Genomic DNA, 18,635 nt, shown 5'->3' on the forward strand with positions numbered 1-18,635 from the left:
TACATTTTCACCGTCTGATTCTGATGTGAATCGCGCGGGAAAACTAAGACGAGACCTCGAATCTCTACAAGAGTCGAAGCGGACATGCAGATGAACCTGAAAACGTAAAAAGCAAGAGGTTCTGCAACCCACGGCAAAGTAATGACAGAGAGATCACAGACGCTAATGCAGCAGCTACAGTCTAAAGATGGCTCTGTAGTGTTTCTTTTTGTACTGAAGTAAAACTATTTGTTATCTACGGTCATACGATTTCAAATTTGTCCTCGCAATCTTGCAAAAAAAAAAAGATTTTCCCAACAAAAACTGCAGACAAAATATTTTTTCACATGAATGTTATGATATCAGTGTCGTCTCAGACGCATTAATGCTTTTGCATTTACTTTTAAACATGTGATGCAGCTGCGGCAATGTTGTTTGAGTGACTGCTGCCAAACTTATGCAGGAAATTGTGCAGAGAAGATCAAAGTGGCTTACATCTGGTGCTAAAATCAAACTATGCAAGACTAGTCGACCCCAAAGCAATCCTGCAGTTGGTGAAAACTCCAACACATATTATCACTAGAGAGTTCTTATCACATAGTTATGAATTATTAGTTATTTCTGATTTCTAAAGTCCACCTTAAAAAGTACAGTAGCAAAGGGGTGGGGCTTGAAGTGAGTCTGCATTATTCATGCCGGAGGCAGGTCCGGTAGGTGTGATCCAGTAACAACACATGTAAAACCAGCTCTGGTGTCTGTCTGTGAGCTTCTTCTTCTTCTTCTTCTTCTTCTTCTTCTTCTTTCACCCTCACCCTCTCACACACACACACACACCAGCCTCCTGGCTCTGCACTGAGGACTCTCCGGCGTGTGTGTGAGAGTGACAAAACTTTTTTGTTCTGGATCTTTAAAGCCCCCTTCTCACCCCCGTCAGTTAGAGAAAAAACATGACAGACACGGCAACCAACATGCGGCTGAAGCTGCCGATCGTCTGCTTCATCCTGCAGATCATCCTCATCATCCTCTTTGGTACTCTGGTGCAGTACGACCACGACACGGACGCCAGTGAATGGCACAACAAGAGCCAATCTGATTATGAGAACGACTTCTACTACCGTTACCCAAGTGAGTGTCCCGTGGATGTGTGGAGGTTCAGGGTCAGAGATCGCAGTGAGGCTCAGGATGCTTGTGGTTCCCTGTCTGAGTCTGAATTTAAGTAATATCCTTCCGATGAAAGGTTTCTCACGAGCACCAGTTTGTAGATAACTCATACAGGGACATTGCAGACTTGATGTGTTCATGCTTTAATATTATAAAAAGGTTGCAGATGTTGTTTATGACATTGCAAAGATGAATCTATAAATCAGTCCTTTATTTTACAAACTATTGTTCAACAAAGAAAAGACACTGACTACAATCCTCATAATGCCATTCTACCTCTAACTTCTTCTTTGGGAACAAAGGAACATAATCAAGCCAGAAGTTGTTTAGAAACAACTTGGAAAGTAAACATGTATTTAGTTATGAGTAGCTATAATTAACGATTTTGAATTTATGGTTGTTTTGACAGCTTCTATTAATCATGCAGAACACAGTGCTTTTGGGCTCCACCCAGTCGGCAGAAATTTTTTTTTGGCAATGTTGACTGTCGATGTCTCTGAACCAGAAAAATGCATTTCATATCAGACTCGGATCACACTTGCAGAAACGCATAATGCAACACGAGTTTTGAAACGATTGGTTGGGTTCAGGCAACATAACTACTGAGATAAGGTTTAAAAAAAGATCCTGGTTTGTGTTCAAATAATAACGTAACAACGGGAAGTAACAACGTGACATAGTAACGTTGTGACGTAACAATGTAACGTAACAATGTAGCGTAACAGTGTAACGTAACAGCGTAACGTAACAATGTAACGTAACAATGTAACGTAACGGCGTAACGTAACAATGTAACGTAGCAGGGTAACGTAACAAAGAGAGGTAACAACGTGACATAGTAATGTAACGTAACAATGCAACCTAACAATGTAATGTAACAATGTAACGTAACAATATAACGTAACGGCGTAACGTAACAGCGTTTACAATTTATGAATAAAAACAGCTAAAAGTTCAGGCAACTTTTTCTCACCTGAAGCTTACATTCTGGGCGATCTTGCACAACATAAAACAGTCACCAAATATTTTAGTACTTTTTGTCTTTTGGGTTTTTTGCATTAACTCTTTCATGTTTTTGTCTTTCATATAATGCTAAACCAGCCTCTCTAACACTGACATGCTGTCCTCTCTTACATGCTCCCTCAGTGATTTTTACAAACCTGTAAGTATGCCACGCTCGCATGCCACTCCAACTCATTTACACACTCAGGATAGTTATTGTTAACTCGTCGTTATTCTGTGCAGAAGAGATGAGGAGCTGCTGAGCTCCTCTGGTTTACCCTAATTGGACGGGTCCCATTCTTTCTGAGGGAACATTTCATAGAGATGTCTTCCAGTCCGCTGCCGTCCCATAGAGGCGGATCTATTGATCGTTAATGTCCTGATTTATATGGATTGATGGTGTAGCAAAACAAAGGCTGGAGGGAAAACACAAGGCGTTGATTAGATGCTCATTACTGCTTTCATGAAACACATTTTCTATCCATTGACTCTTACTCCACACACAATTTCAAGCTGTTTTTCTGTTGTTGTTTTTTCAACCCTAATCTTTGGCATGATGCCTAAAATGACTTCATAGCAGTGTAGTGTGAATACGTCATTGGTTGTACAAATTTGTGTTTGATTTTCTTAGAATGTCAGAAAAATGATTAGGAGACAACATATAACCCCGTTCTTTAAAAATCTGCGGTAATTATCCAAAAGCACAGTTTTTTAAGCCAAAATCATGAGGAAATATCTTTAATTAATAATTAGACATGTTTGCAAACAACCACTTTCTTTTACATTTCTCCGTTTCTTCCGTTTGCACAAATGTTTGCATATTTCATTCTAGCCACTCATTAACTCAAAGTTCCACCTTAAGAAATCAAAGACTGAGGGCTGGTGGGCGTGTCCTAACTTGTCAGACGCTGTTGGAAGTTAAGTTGGGCGTCTCTCTCTCCCAGGTGTGTGTGTGTGTGTGTGTGTGTGTGTGTGTGTGTGTGTGTGTGTGTGTGTGTGTGTGTGTGTGTGTGTGTGTGTGTGTGTTGGGGGGGGATGTAGATGAGACGAATGCTCTCTTCTTACTTAACATTGTTTAAATCGCTAACGTGCAACCTTTAACTTTAACGTTATCTTCCTGTCAGTCACTGAACTCTTCACAAACACAAAAACATCAGGACTGGCTCAAGCTAATATTTGGTGCAACATTTTTCAGTGTGTGTAAATTTGACCGTTTTCGGTATTCATGTTTTCAGCCAGTGTTGAGACGATTCAAGTGCAAAGTTCAAAACAAGTAGTTGAAATAGAAAGACATCACTGGGGATCAATAAGGGGGTGAATAAAAAATGCACATAATTATTTAAATCATTCACAAAATATAATTATAACAAACGTTTTTGCAGTCTGACAATATATTTTTGTCAATAAAAGTGCAATAAAAGTCCTACAAAAGAGAGAAAGTAGTGAAATCTAAAAGTAGTCTAATCTAATCACTAAGCGCAAAGATGACATTGCTACAGAGACACAACTTATACTGAAACACATAAGCAGGCCGTGGCGTCTAAACAAGGTAATTAGCAGCCTCTTGGTTTGGTATGCAAACTGCCGAAGTGCCCTCAAGCAAACGTTGCTCCACTCCAGAGGGTGCTGCTCTGTATCAAAACCTGACTACGCTAAAACACGGCAGACCATACACCTGCTAAACATTAGCATGTCAGCATTGTCATTGCTTGTTAGCATGCTAATGTTAGCATTCAGCTCAAAAGCATCACTGTGCAAAAGTCTCACAGAGCTGTTTGCATCGCTCTTAGTTTCATATTGGTGGGATTCCCTTGTGAAAATCACCGAAGGGTTCGGCAGCTAGACTACTTGGTGGAGGTTAGAGAACGGTCACGGTCAAAAGCAACCAATGTTGACAGTCGCTTGTGTCGTAGTCCCAACATTTTACTTACCCAACTATCCAACCGAGCCCTGTTTCTTAAGATGACACATTCTGCTTTAACCCCTGACACACAAGGGTCATTATTTGCCCGGCCACAAGACGACAAACATACCGGAGTTTGGTTGAACAGACAGTTCAGTTGTCTATTTCAACAGAGGTTAGAAAAACAAAGAGCAGAGGGTTTAAGGTCCATTAGATTTAATGGCTTCAGACAATCTTTAACCCGACACCTTCGCCGTCACGGGAGCTGAAACAGCAAGTTGACTTTCATGTTTCCGCGCTGTGTTTACGCAACCTCCATCCTCCATCTTTGCAAAAAAAAACAAAAAAACGGTGCAATAAACAGACAAGTTCACAATCTGCAGGTTATCTGAAGGGCAGCGTGTAAATCCGGAGTCATATAGTCAATGTGTTGTCTGTCCTATAGGTTCCTGTGAGATAAGGATGGTGTGTCAACTGAAAATATGTCCCCGTCATACGGGTGCTCCATAAAATGACATTCACATACAACTAAACTGCATCCTCAATTACGGTTGGAGGGAAACATATTTCGGTCCCGGATTCCAGTGATGTATTTTAAGTGCAGTTACATTTTATTTCAGTCAGTTTTAAGTTTTGTTTGCTGACTTTTCTTTTTAAAACCCTAAACTTTTAGTTTGTGATATAGGGGAACTATCCCTTTAAATAGACCCATTTAAGACGTCTTTTGGACATATTTAATGGAGAGTTTAAGTGTCCCGAGATGATCTAAATGATCCTAATTCACAGGAGAACACATGTTATTTATAGTAACCTAAATTTATAAATCAAATAAGAGATTTAAAGAGACAAGCTGAGTTGAAAGTGTTGATGTGGGGTTCTCACAAAGCTTCATTAATGTTGAAAATAATTATTAATATTTACAGTTATTTACATGCATATATAGACTTCAAACTCCAAAATGAGTTGGTATAAAAGTTGGAGTTGGGGTAAGGACAGTTTATTAAAAGTTGCTAAACAAAGACAGAAATGCTTGCATTGAAAGTCAGCAGGAAGGGTTAAGAACTCTTTTTTTTTTTTTACCCTGCAGGCATGAAATAATGGAGGGAAAACATCAATCCCTCTCATTTTGTGGAAACTCTTGGCCTCAAAAATGGTCAAATGTGACGAAAACTTCAGCAAAAAATAAAAGTTGAGTTCAACTGATCGAACCAACTTGTGCCCAGCAGAGCCTGAGTCAGTGCTCTGATTGTGCGGCGTCCTCCTGGATATCGGTGCGTGTATCTGGGACAACATGCCAACGGGGACACTGGCAGCACATCCGCCTGTCCATGCCAATTAAACGGTCACGTGTGCAGTAGTTTGGGACAAATAAGGAGCGTTAGAGAGCAGATCATTGTCCTTCCTTTTAGGAGTCTTTTACACAGCTATACTTTGTCAATAAAATCCTGTAACTTTTACAGTTATGAGTTTGTAAACATGAATACCCAAATGGAAGAGGACTCTGCGGGTCAGTGTCACGGCCGGACCCGAAAGTCCCCGCTGACCGAGGCTTATGTAACTGTGCTCATTCACAGAGCGACGCTGTTTTCAATGACAATGCCCTCAAGTGACTCAGTTGTTGGCAGTAATCAGGTGTTTTTTTTTTTGTTGATGGAGGCTTTTGAGGAGCCGATAATATGAGGTTGATCTAAATGACTCGAATCCTCACTGAACTGCTGTTGGCTCTCTGCCAAAAGGCTTTTCATTGGAAAAGTAGAAAAGGACATTTTAATGTCATCGAACAAGTTGGTGAACATTTCTTTTTCACCTTTATTAGTTCTTTTAATAACTCGTCATCTTTCAGTTTGAAATCAGAGCAGAGGAAGGTAGTTGATACAAGTTTTTTATAAAAAAAATAATTGTAAATAGACTTTGATCGACACATTTCTCAAAGGCAAATAAAAAGTTACACCAGAGTCAATTAGAGGTGTAGTAGTCAATTAACCGACCGAGTTAAACGACAGCATTGTTTTAAAGTTAAAATGCCATAAATCATCTGGTTCCAGATTCTCAAATGAGATGATTAGCTGCTTTACTCAGTTTTAGATCAACGTCAACTGAATATCTTTGGGCTTTGAACTGTTGGTTGTACAAAACATGCAGTTTGAAGACCTCACTTTGGTCTACGCAAAAATACATTTTTATAATTGGAGTCAATTATAACACCCAAAGGCAATAGATTAGCTTGAGATCTCCTGTCATAACAACCTGATCTCATGGGAAGAACGTTGTTTCCATAAAACATAAAAGCTATGTTTATGAAACGAAACCAGTAGTTACGTTTAATAAAACATTCTGGTTGGGCTTCAAAATAAGCATGTAATATAAGTACAGAAAACATCATTAACGTAAACTTCAAAATAACTTCAGGACACAAACAAGGGTCGAACAAGGGTCCTGGTTGAAAGTCCTGTGTTTGTTTGACCCCTCCCCTTTCCACTTTTTCACTTTTTATACTCTGTCATTTGCTCTAAGCGTAGTTAATACACGCAAAAAGCAAGTATGGAGTTGTTATTGCACGCCAAATGACTTACAAATTGTCGTGTCATTCAGATGCCATTAGTTGAGATCGGGTTGGTCACCTATAGAGAGTTGAGTGTCATCTGCAAAGACAATCAATAGTGGGCCCAGGACTGAGCCTTGTGGAACTCCACTTGCCTTCTGGGTCCATGTTGTCTCTCTATCACATAAAATCTATCTCCATAATCTTAGCCAGTATGTTTTTCTACGTTGTTTAGGTTTCCAGGATGTGCATGTGATGATCTTCATCGGTTTCGGCTTCCTCATGACCTTCTTGCAGCGCTATGGCTTCAGCAGCGTGGGCTTCAACTTCCTGATCGCAGCCTTCTCCCTGCAGTGGGCCACGCTCATGCAGGGCTTCTTCCACGGTATGCATGGAGGCAAGATCCACATCGGAGTGGAGAGGTATGTGAGAAAAGCCATATTGTACATGTATGAACGCACAAAAAAACACAAAATCCACAACAATATGTTGGACAAGAAGAATACAGACCGAGTTAAACATCTCTGACACACAATAAATGTTGCTTTTTTGTCTATGCCCTGCACACAATACGTGATGTTTCCTATCAAACTCTGTTTCTTTCAGCATGATCAATGCTGATTTCTGCACCGGCGCCGTGCTCATCTCATTTGGAGCCGTTTTGGGTAAAACCAGCCCCGTCCAGCTGCTGGTCATGGCGATTTTCGAGGTCACGCTGTTTGCGGTCAATGAGTACGTCCTGCTGTCCGCTCTTGGGGTAAGCTACAAATAAACAGATACTATACTCTAGTAGTAATTCACAGCAAGGACTGATTAGCACCAAAGATAAGAAAGATATCATATCGCTGTCAAATGTGGCTAACTTTGTTGCAGGCTAAAGATGCAGGCGGCTCCATGACCATCCACACGTTTGGAGCCTACTTCGGCCTTATGGTGACCCGGATCCTGTACCGGCCCAACCTGAACAAGAGCAAACACAGGAACAGCTCAGTCTACCATTCTGACCTGTTCGCTATGATCGGTAAACATCTGTCAAAGCTGGACTTTTATCGTTTACTTGTCCAGATGAGGAAATTCTTGTGCTGCCATCTAGCGGTTCATTCATGCTCTGTCATAAGATCCTTGATAGGTGTTGTCAGGTGTGGTCATAGGTGTGATAAACTCAAAGCTTCAGACACATTCAGATCAGTGCAGCAATACTTTTCCTCCATAGCGGACACAATTTAGTGTGAATTTGCTCTAAAATTCAGTTATAGAAATTTTGGAATCTTAGTAATATTTTGCCACACAGATTGATTGATTGATTGATTGATACCCTGACTGGCCTCTGGAGTCGGGTGACTTTAGACTCTACAAAATAATTAAAGGTCTTTGGCTCGACATTGCTCTTTAGCCTTTTGATTAAGGATTTCAACCCGTTTGTCACCAGTGCGTTGCGAAAAAGCCGTGCGGGAATACGGAAATTCTGCATGCTAATTTTCCGTACAAAAACGTGTCGGGTCCAGTGAGATTATCTACATTTCTAAGCTAACGTTGTCTTTTGTGGCTTGCCCCTTTCCTTGAGCAACATACAACATTAGCAAGTACATATCAGCTACATTACCGTCTTCCTCACCTCCCAGTTGCTAGGAAGAACTCAAGCCATACATCGTCCTTAACTTGGTGGTTGAAGAAGTTATATTGTTACTTTATTGGGTGTCAAGAAGGGAGTTTCGCAGTTTTCTGAAGGCACATTATTCCAAAACACCAATAGTCCAAAAAATATCCCATTTGTCTGAGAACTAGTTATCCCAAAAACAAACTCCTATTGTTCCAAAGGTCCATTGCTCTGTAAATAATGACAGCAATATTTTTTATGGCATCAGTTGGAACAAAGGACTTCATCACTGGTCAAACACATACATCACAGCTGGAAATCTGCAGAAATCGAGGTCCGTCCCAATATTTCTTCCCCCGTACAAATGTTCCACAGAGGTGTGCAAGCATTCATAAGAACCCACAAAACCAGTTGTTTTAAATTTCTGCATGACTTTTTTTTTTTTTTGGAAGAAAATTTGTGCTTGGTGTGAAACAGGCTTTTCATGTTTTCCCCAATTTCAAAGATTCAAAATAATGTCAAAAAGTGTGCAGCAACAACAAGACGTACTTTGGAGGTAAAGGTGCGTTTGTCAGTAAAAAACATTTATTATTTCTGTACATTTATTGTAACAATTTTCAGATAAGTAAAATTTCATCTAATAACTTGTTTAGGCTTCGAAACACAAAGTTTAGCTCTCAGACTTGACTTAAGACGTGTTGGTGTTTTCTCGCAAAACAATAATGTTTTGATACCAAATACAAATGGTAGTATCTCCTCCCCTTCACCTGGGATTTACCTCAATAGAGTCATGACTTCATCATTACAACTTCTATGTTAAACACAAGTTAACTTACTGAACAGCAGCTCCTCTCAGAGACAGATGGAGACTTCCCAGTATTAAATCTGTTGTCATCCTTTTGGTTTTCTTCCAGACATTAGATCTCACACAGGCTGGAAAACATGTTGCACGCTGTTCGTAGTGAATTTGTTGATTTGCCCGATGCATCTTTTAACCTCTTTTATAGCAATAAACCAACTGAGTGCCGCTGTGCTTCTCAGGTACCATCTACCTGTGGATGTTCTGGCCCAGCTTCAACTCTGCCGTCACAGCTCACGGAGACGACCAGCACCGCACGGCCATGAACACCTACTACTCCCTGGCAGCCTGCACTCTGTCCACGTACGGCATGTCCGCCCTCACGGCGCACGACGGCAAGCTGGACATGGTGAGCGCACCGCATTATCAGCACTAAAATTCAATCAAGAACTAAAGTAATAATCGCTAATTCACTTGGAACTTCAGGAACTTTAGGAATCAAACTGAGGCAACAGGCTCCTCCAAAAACGTGATTGTCAGCTGGTGAAGTAGAATGTGACGGCTTCCAGTTCACAATCAATCAGGTTAAAATGAGACCAGCCAAAACACCCAAAGTGCTGAAGTAAAGACAAGAATGCAAAAAGAAAGGACTAGAACTAGAAGTCCTGTCAGCAGGGTGGATCTTATCAGAGCTACAACTCATGACAGAGTTACTCAAAAGATAAAAAGCTGGCGTGTTTGTCACCTGAAGACATGAACCCCTCCCCCCCCAAAAAACCCCAAATGCGAGTTCAAACCGTGCATCATCGCTGTCATGCTCAGCTGCCGACAGTTCATCATCCTGATATCAAGATGAAACATTCCTGTGCTGATAGCGATGAAACCCTGAGAGAGAGTCCTAGTCAGAGCAGTAACTCATGACAAAAGGAGACGATACAGTCTGTCGATAGCGAAGAAACGTTCATCAGTCTCTGATGTGTTGCACCTGTTTGCTGCAACATGTTACAGACTCTTTGTCAGAAGGTCTCATCCATTTGTCAAACTCTGTTTTTCTATAAGTTGCTTCGTCTACAGACGTGCAGATGCTTTTGTTCTTCCTCGCTTTTGCAGATTTACAGTTTTAGATATAAAAGCAGGGAGAAGTAAAGTTTTACATTTTCATAATGTAGTAATATAGTATTGTGCAGACCAGTCAGATTTGATTTAATAAATACCAAGAAGACCTAGAAAGATGTGGTGGCGTGGTGCTTCTGATTGCACAGAAAACAATTGATTTGAATCAGTGATTTTATTTGAGAAAACAATCACGTATTCGGACATAAAAGCATCTGAAACGTACAGAAGATCACAGTTTGGCTGAGATTGTGGCACATTTAAGGGCTCATATTTGTATTTTGGGTTTTTACTAGAACATGTTTGCATGCTTTACTGTTAAAAGAACTCTTTTACCTAAATACCTAAGCACCTATCTCTTTAAGAGCCCCTCTCAAAAAAGTCCAGACTGATGTGATTGGTCTGTGTCTTCTTACTACGTTACTGCAGAGCTTTAAACCACCAGTGTCAGTGACCTAGTTTGTCTCTAAAGCATTGGTGTAAATCCCAATCCGTAAGCAAGTCACAGATTGGTCAAATAGACGTAACCTTTTACGTGATAATCAATGCATTTTCCCCAGTTCTGGAAAATGAAGCAGATGCTTCATGTGTTAAAGCTGCATTCTCTCTAGTGTCCACCAGGGGGCGACTCCTCTGGTTGTATAGAAGTCTAGTCTAAAATGACTCTACTTCTCTCTTGATTTATTCCCTCAGTAAACATTGTAAACATGAGTTTATGGTCTCAATCTCTAGTTTACAGTCTTCTTCAATACAGCATGATGTTCATTTAGTACATTATGCTCCATTTAGAGTCAAACAGACCATAAAGCAGGGGATGATTTAGGGGCGGGGCTACACGCTGATTGACAAGTCTCTACCAAAGACGTATACGGTGTCTCTACGTCACTCCTCCTCAGTCCAGATATGGTCACTTCCTGTTCACTGGTTGCAAAAAACCAAAGATGGTGACGCCCAAAATGCCGGACCACTTCTTATATTCAGTCTGTGATTTTCCCTGAAATGTTATGAGGTCTTCAGATGGGGAATTGTGGGTACATTCCCATTCACACATGGTGGGTTGTATGGTCAGCAAATTGCTAAATAGCTAATTCCAAGCAGCTGGGTGATTCAGCAGATAACCAGGGCTGTGGTCATGAGTCCCTTAATTTCTCAATAGTTTCCCACCCTGAGAGTTAAACTGTACAATTCTACGTTTTGCACATATTTATTTCTCAAATGTTAACACATTGAGGCTAAAAATCCAAGTTGCCAAGTCGCTAAATTCCCATGAATTGTATCTAGCACCTCAATATAACGTAGTAGTTTCAGGTGCAGTGTGTTTCAGGATTAACGTGCATTTTAACGTATAAAAACATCTCTTTCTTATCTTTAGGTCCACATCCAGAACGCCGCCCTGGCCGGTGGAGTCGCAGCAGGAACAGCTGGTGAGATGATGCTGACGCCGTACGGCTCCATGATCGTCGGCTTCTTGGCCGGCATCATCTCTGTTCTGGGCTTCAAGTACCTCTCGGTAAGGGTCCTTCAGAATCTCACAATTAAGACAGAGACGATGCTGATGAGGCAGAGCAGTGACGGGACAAAAGGACAAAAAAAAGACCTTAAACTGCACATTTTCTACTGATCGGTAAAATAATATGTAGACGTCTGGTCGTAATTTCAGTTGTTTTTGCTGTCGCATATCTGTGGAACGAGCAAATTGAATAACTAAACAAAATGCACCTGGGAAGCCCGTTTAAATAAATGGATCTGAGATACTTTAGAGAGCAGATGTATATTTCATTACTCAAACATAACACAATCTACCGCTCACTGCCTCGATAGTGTAACGCGGGATTTGATTTCCACTGAGAAGCACCTTTATAAACAATGTTAGTGTTGTTAGTGTCCATTAAGTGCTGTGTGGACCCCCAGATGAACACCAAATGTATTTATTTATTCATGTAGTTATTGGCATAAAAATATGAATATAAATAAATATACTTTATTTATGTATATGTATAAATATAACATTTATTTATTTGTGTGTAAATATGAATATAAATAAATCCAATTTATTTATTTATATGTATATATATATATATATATATATATATATATATATAAGTTATTTATTTATTTGTGTATTTATTTATTTATTTGCATAGACATATGAATATAAATCATACAATTTATTTATTTATATGTATATAAATAACATTTACTTATTTATTCTCAAGGAGAATACAAATTCATCAACACTAATGAAAATGTTAGACATTAAAACCGGTGAGTACAATAAGGCCGCATCATGCAAAGTAGGACATGTAAACAAACAGGAAATGAATACACAACAATATTTTTATTACAAATTCAAGTGCATTTCAGTCTGTGATGTTCTCCTCCAGCTTTTGCTACACTAAACTAAACCCCACCGTCTCTCTCTTCTCTCAGCCCATCCTGGAGGACAAACTGAAGGTCCAGGACACCTGCGGGGTTCACAACCTGCACGGCATGCCCGGCGTCCTGGGCGCCATTGTGGGAGCGGTCACTGCCGCCGTGGCAACCACAGAGGTTTACGGAAAAGGGTGAATATTTAATTTGAGCTGTTGTTGTGGACACGAAACACACACTGATGCCTGCAACATTATAAACGACTTAGCTGGCTTAGAGGGACCAACTGGGACGATCTCAACTCCAGGTTGTTATCAGACAGCGTTAGTAGCTATATATATATATATATAAAAAGCTCTGTTCCATCCCTGAGTTCACTAACAAGGCCCACGCCAATAACAGTATGAGTTTCGAGGTTTATTGCATAATTGAATGATTAGATTTCGGAAGCTGAAGGGGTAGAGGGATGAAGGGATGTAGGGATAGAGGGATGAAGGAATGTAGGGATAGAGGTAGAGGGATGAAGGGATGTAGGGATAGAGGTAGAGGGATGAAGGGATGTAGGGATAGAGGTAGAGGGATGAAGGGATGTAGGGTCGGGATAGAGGTAGAGGGATAGAGGGATGTAGGGTCGGGGTTGAGGGATGAAAGGAAGAAAATGAGGAGGTTGTAGAAGGGAGGTTAGGCGAGCGATGGGGGACCGTTGGTGTCCGATGGCTGGCGGGAACTGGGGGAATGGAGACGTAGAGTGGGGTCCGTCTCTTTGGAAGCTCTGGTGGTGCAGAGCCCCTGTTGTTCCTGTAATCCTGCAAGAGAGAGAAAATAGACAAAAACAGGGATGGGAGGGAGGGATGTGGAAGCAGAGTCGAAGAGGAAGTGAAACGGGTTCGTTGTGCTTAAATACTTTGTGCACAGGAAATGAGCCGTGTTCGGGGCGTGGTCCTTGTTCCTGAACTAAGTTTGTGAAACTAAATTAAAACTAGAAGTCAACGTTGATTTATCTGTCACGCAACTTTTGCACTTAAGTTTGGTTTGTTTGGTAGTTATTTTAACCCAAAACACAATCTTCTCCTAAACCAAACGAAGTTGTTTCCTATGAAGACAGAAGTTCATGCATGTGAAGAGCTGAATTTGAACTCTGGACTCTGATAAGAACCGTTGTATGACGATACGTTGCACCTATAGTGTGTACTTTGTGAACTCCACCCTATTCTAGGTGATGTGCATGTGTGCGGTGAGAAAGTAAAGTGACTTAAACAAGTCCAAACACCAGCAGCGGTTCGTCCTGAATCTCCACATTTTTTCACTTTGTGGGAGATAATGTGTGTGTGTGTGGTTTCAACCGCAGCAGTTTATTCAGTCGTAGATTATATCAGGGACAGATCTGAGCTCTCTTCAGGCCGCTCTCACATTCCTCCTTTAGTGCAAAGTCAGCATGCAGGGACCTGCATCGCTGCGTCCGAGTGTGTTTTAATTGTGTCAGTTTAAGTTCTTCACTAATAGTCGTTGTTGCTGTTGTTGTGTTTCAGGATGGGAGACGTGTTCCCCGACGTGGCGAGCGGGAAAATCGAAGCGTCTTACCAGGGCGTCCGTCAGGCCATCTCCCTCGCCGTCACCCTCGGCATCGCCCTGGGGGGGGGGCTCATTGTCGGTAGGTGTCACAGTCAGCATCAATAAAAGAGATTAAAAGTGGGTTCAATACGATTCAAAGTTCAAAACTAATAGATATCATCTTCAAACCTCCCCAGTTGATTACTTACAATAAGAGAGAATTATTTTTTTGTATTACAAGTTTTCTGAAAATATATGTTTAAATATGCAAATGAGGCATTATCTTATTAAATATGTGCTCACTGTCATACATTTCCAGAACATAAATCTGAACATTGGGCAGGTTCAAAATGTTGTTGACATGTTAGAGTTAAAGGTTTCTACAGCAGGGATTATAGATATCTCTTTGTTTCACTCCATACATCATAAAATACTGTCAACAGCCATAAAACAAATCCATGTCATCCATGTTTTATTAATAAATGTATAAATGAGTGTGTGAATGGTGTGTGATCAAAGCCCCTCTGTAGAAAGCTTCAGCACACAGAGAGGAATGAAGGTGTGAAGTTTGGTGGATGTCAGAACTACTGAAGTGGAGATTTCTGGATCAGAGTGTGAGAAAAACTCCATTGATAGAAAAGCTCCTTTAAAGAGACGTTTAGTTAAAGTCCAGACATTTAGAAGAGTCTCCAGGTGAAGAGGGTCACAACATGAACTAGTAGATATCACCATCAAACTTCACCACTTCATCACTCACATCAACACCAGTGTTTACTGTATTCCAAGTTTTCTTTTGTGGAAGAAAAACACTTCGTCCAAACAACTCCAAAAGTTTCCCTTTCAAAGGAGCGTAGCCTTTAATTAACCGAGACGTCTCGACAAATCAGCGCTTTGCTGTGAAGACTCATCAGAAGACGACGTCGCTGTGATTAACCTGCAGATGCTGTTCGGGGGTTAATGATGAACACCAGCGACTCGCTCCGCAATTAACCTTTGTGTTTTGTCTCGTTTGGAGCGTTCTCTCTCGCGACAGAAGTCGTCACTCATAAGTGATCGTTGTTCTCCTCTCAGGTTTCATCTTGAAGCTCCCCGTCTTCGGCGCTCCTTCCGACACCATCTGCTACGAGGACAGCATCTACTGGGAGGTGAGTCCGACGCTCCTGCAAGTGGTCCTGCAAATACGTCTGTTATTTGTCCCTAAGAGACCGTGTTCAGTCAGTGCACTTCATGTCCACTCTGTCACTGGAGAATACTATGATAAGTTCATATTTATCTGGCTTTAAATGGATTTAAAATCTCCCTTTGATTAGTACCAAGTTACGTCTCTCTTTCCTAGAATTGTAGGACATTATTCTGAAAATAAATGGTTGTAATCTTTCTTATTGGTGACTTTCCTGGAATGAGGCGTGTCATATTAATTAACAGGAAAAGTATCTGTGTTTAAATAGTTCTTTACCGATTAATGGGTTTAAATGAAGCAGGTCTTTCCAGGGAATCCCTATTTTCTTCACGGTCAGCACCAAATCACGTCGTTCTTTCCAGGAAACGTCTAAAGACACGATTAAGAACGGATGGACCTGTAAAATAAAAAGTATGAAGCGTCTTCTCCACTGATTGAGTGGAACATGAGAGACAACGGCCGCTAGGTGGCGCCGTCGCACTGGCGTTCATGTGATCAGTGACCGTGGTGCTGTTGATGAGGCGGCGGTGCTGTCTGACCACCAGGGGGCGCAAGAATACCACCACACGGGTGTCTCAGACCAGGTGGAGTCCCTCCTGGATGATGTCATTTAAATCTCCCCCACAATGCAACGTGCAGCATCGTCATGCTTTAGTTTTATGTGTGCACGAGTATATATATAGTATATATAGTATATATCAAGAAATATAGACTAGATTTGTGCCTCTTTTATCTGGTTATTTTACAAAAAAAAAGCATTTTGTTACAAAATAATTAAATTAAAATAAGTGTATGGACTGTTACTGTGGGATGAAGCTCATTTTTAGACATAAAAGATTAATTCAATTTACTAAATTCATATTTTCACAACCGTTTAAAATGTTTTCGTCTTATTTTTACCACCAGATTTTTTTTTTTTTAATGAATATCTGATTTATTTTAGTCCATTTCTTTGATCAACATTTTAATGATTATCTGAAAGTGGGAACAAAAGACGAAGACGCTCGTGAACATGGATGCAGCGCAGAGACACGTTTAGAGACACGGAAGACAAAGTGCACCTTCTGAAAAGACACAATTAGACCACGTTTAGTCTGGAGAAAAAAAATGGAGGATGAGGTCACGGAAGTGTAGAAACTCAATTATCTCACGCTCTGTCTGTCTGTGTGTGTGTGTGTGTGTGTGTGTGTGTGTGTGTGTGTGTGTGTGTGTGTGTCTCAGGTGCCGGGAGACGAGGAGGGTCACGAGGAACAGTTGACCGCCGTGGAGACCGAGAAGCTCAACAGTTAAACACACACACACACACACACACACACACACACACACACACACACACACACACATATACACACACACACACACACACACACACACACACACTCACACTCACACTCTGAGGTTTTTTACATCCCAGCACTTACACTGATTCTGTTGTAAAAAAAAAAAACACAACTCAAAAATCCTCATTTTACACTAAATACAGCCACATGTCCTCACACAGCGTGTAGGTTATCGGCAGCTGTGGCCACTAGAGGGCGACCTCGTGTCACTCTGAGCTGAAGGCCAGAGAGAGAGAGAGAGAGAGAGAGAGAGAGAGAGAGAGAGAGAGAGAGAGAGAGAGAGAGAGAGCGTTTGGGGAAACGATGTGTCTATTTGATGAAAGACGGCGTCTAATTGTTTCTCCTAAATCTATAAGACAGAATCTAACGTCAGCAGCCGGTAGAAAACCAAAGACGAACAGAGTCCTTCAGAGCCACACGCCTCCTCTAAACATGACATAAAAAGGTTTTTAAATAGTTATTTTACTTTAAAACAATTGTTTTTTTCTTCATTTTAAATACGGGATTTTCATGCAAAAACAATGCAGATGTTTTTAGAATGTGTTTGTCTCCTCATACTTTAGGGTGGTTGGGATTCCATTTGTCTTATTAAACTGTGTGTGATTAGGTAGACATGTTACAGTTGTACCTTTTTTTTATTGATGTTTTTTTTGGAGCAAAAAGTCAGTAGAGTTTTAGATTTATTTTTACCCGATTAGATGAAAGCTGCGTTCACAGTTTGACACAATTTCATGGGAATTGGAAGAATATTGGAATACGTTTTTTTTGGCAAAATAACTTGTTGTGTGTTTTGTCTCATGGTCGATAAAAAAAAAAAAGAGGAAAAGTCAGTGATCGGCATGAATCACAATAAAGAAAGAGAGAAATAAGGTATTGGTGTTGTTCTTCTTTGTCTGTCGCTGCTCAGGGTTTCATAATGTGACTCATTTTCTCACATGTGGGCAGAGAGGAGAGCTCAATCAGGCCTCTGCTCGTTAGGACGGAGGCCGGCCGTTATGACTTTCTTAATGACCGTGCAGCGATCCCCTCGGAAGAGGCTGAAGCCTCCGATCGCAGGTGGGGATTTCCTCCCACAGTTTTCACTGTCAGGGATCAAAACGGGCGAAGGTGTCCTTGTTAGATTCTGTGTATGACAGGTGATTAATGCCACGGAGGAGGAAGAAGCATCAATAACTAACATTTGATTCATTTTTAACCTTGGACAAAAACACGTCTCATGACTTCTTAAGGAGACATAGAAACATGGAACCGACGGGAACCTCCTCTCCTAAAGAACATCCTCCACGGTCACATGAACGTGTCTCACGATCTTCTGTCTTCAGCACAATAAGAGCCTAAAATCACGTCTTTCTTTATCGCTTTTAAAACCTGCAGCTTCTCCTCTCTTCAGTCTGTTAACATCGTTTTAACGTAAAGCCAAACATTAGCATACCGTAATGATGTCCTACCCCTCCGCCTGCCTCTCTGTGGCATTAATCGCCCCTCATACAGAGGGCCCCTTGCAGGCTGCAGGGGCCTCGTCCGACCCCCCCCCCCCCCCCCCCCCCCCCCCACACACACACACACACACACTCATTCTGGTGATGGTACCTCTGCGTGAACAGGCGCCGCAGCCTTTTCCCAGGAAGAAGAAGACAGGTGGACAGCTGTTTACTGAATAGGCGCTCGTCCTGAAGAGCTTAATTGAGCTTCATAGGGCTAATTAAAATGCAGAGAAAAATATCCATGATTATGGTAATTATTCTATTGTCTAATACGTCTTCCGGAGATGAGCTTGTTTGGCATCATACCTGCAATATGTTGGAGGCCCTGGAAATATAGAAATAGAGCTTTTTGTGTGTGTGTGTGTGTGTGTGTGTGTGTGTGTGTATCACAAACCACTATAATTATACAGATGAAATGTTAATTGTTTTAATTTCTGTTGCTTAAGATCTATTCTGCAGTGAGCTGGTATAATGACTTGCATAATAACGTCTAATTAAAGGCTGCAGAACAAATCGTCTTCTTGCTTTGACCCAGTTCATCATTCAGGGACGAGCTTTCAGAACAAGTTCAACCTCAGACACTCATTAGTACGGTTTGTGTGAGCGACGTCTAA

At 41.1% G+C, this 18,635-nt stretch overlaps 1 protein-coding gene across 1 annotated transcript; it reads left to right on the forward strand.

Annotated features, from left to right (window-relative positions):
- Nucleotides 1-749: 749 nt before the first annotated feature.
- rhbg (Rh family B glycoprotein) lies at nt 750-17,410 on the forward strand. The gene is made up of 10 exons (XM_068729886.1): nt 750-1,104; nt 6,823-7,009; nt 7,194-7,344; nt 7,461-7,608; nt 9,226-9,392; nt 11,469-11,606; nt 12,527-12,660; nt 13,996-14,117; nt 15,089-15,162; nt 16,419-17,410. Exons 1-10 carry the CDS (start codon nt 927-929, stop codon nt 16,485-16,487), a joined length of 1,368 nt encoding a protein of 455 aa, XP_068585987.1. The 5' UTR covers nt 750-926; the 3' UTR covers nt 16,488-17,410.
- The last annotated feature ends 1,225 nt before the right edge of the window (nt 17,411-18,635 follow it).

This window comes from Cebidichthys violaceus, unplaced genomic scaffold, assembly GCF_023349555.1.
Source record: "Cebidichthys violaceus isolate CVI_PGR_0920_01 unplaced genomic scaffold, fCebVio1.0.p SCAF_48, whole genome shotgun sequence".
NCBI lineage: Eukaryota > Metazoa > Chordata > Actinopteri > Perciformes > Stichaeidae > Cebidichthys > Cebidichthys violaceus.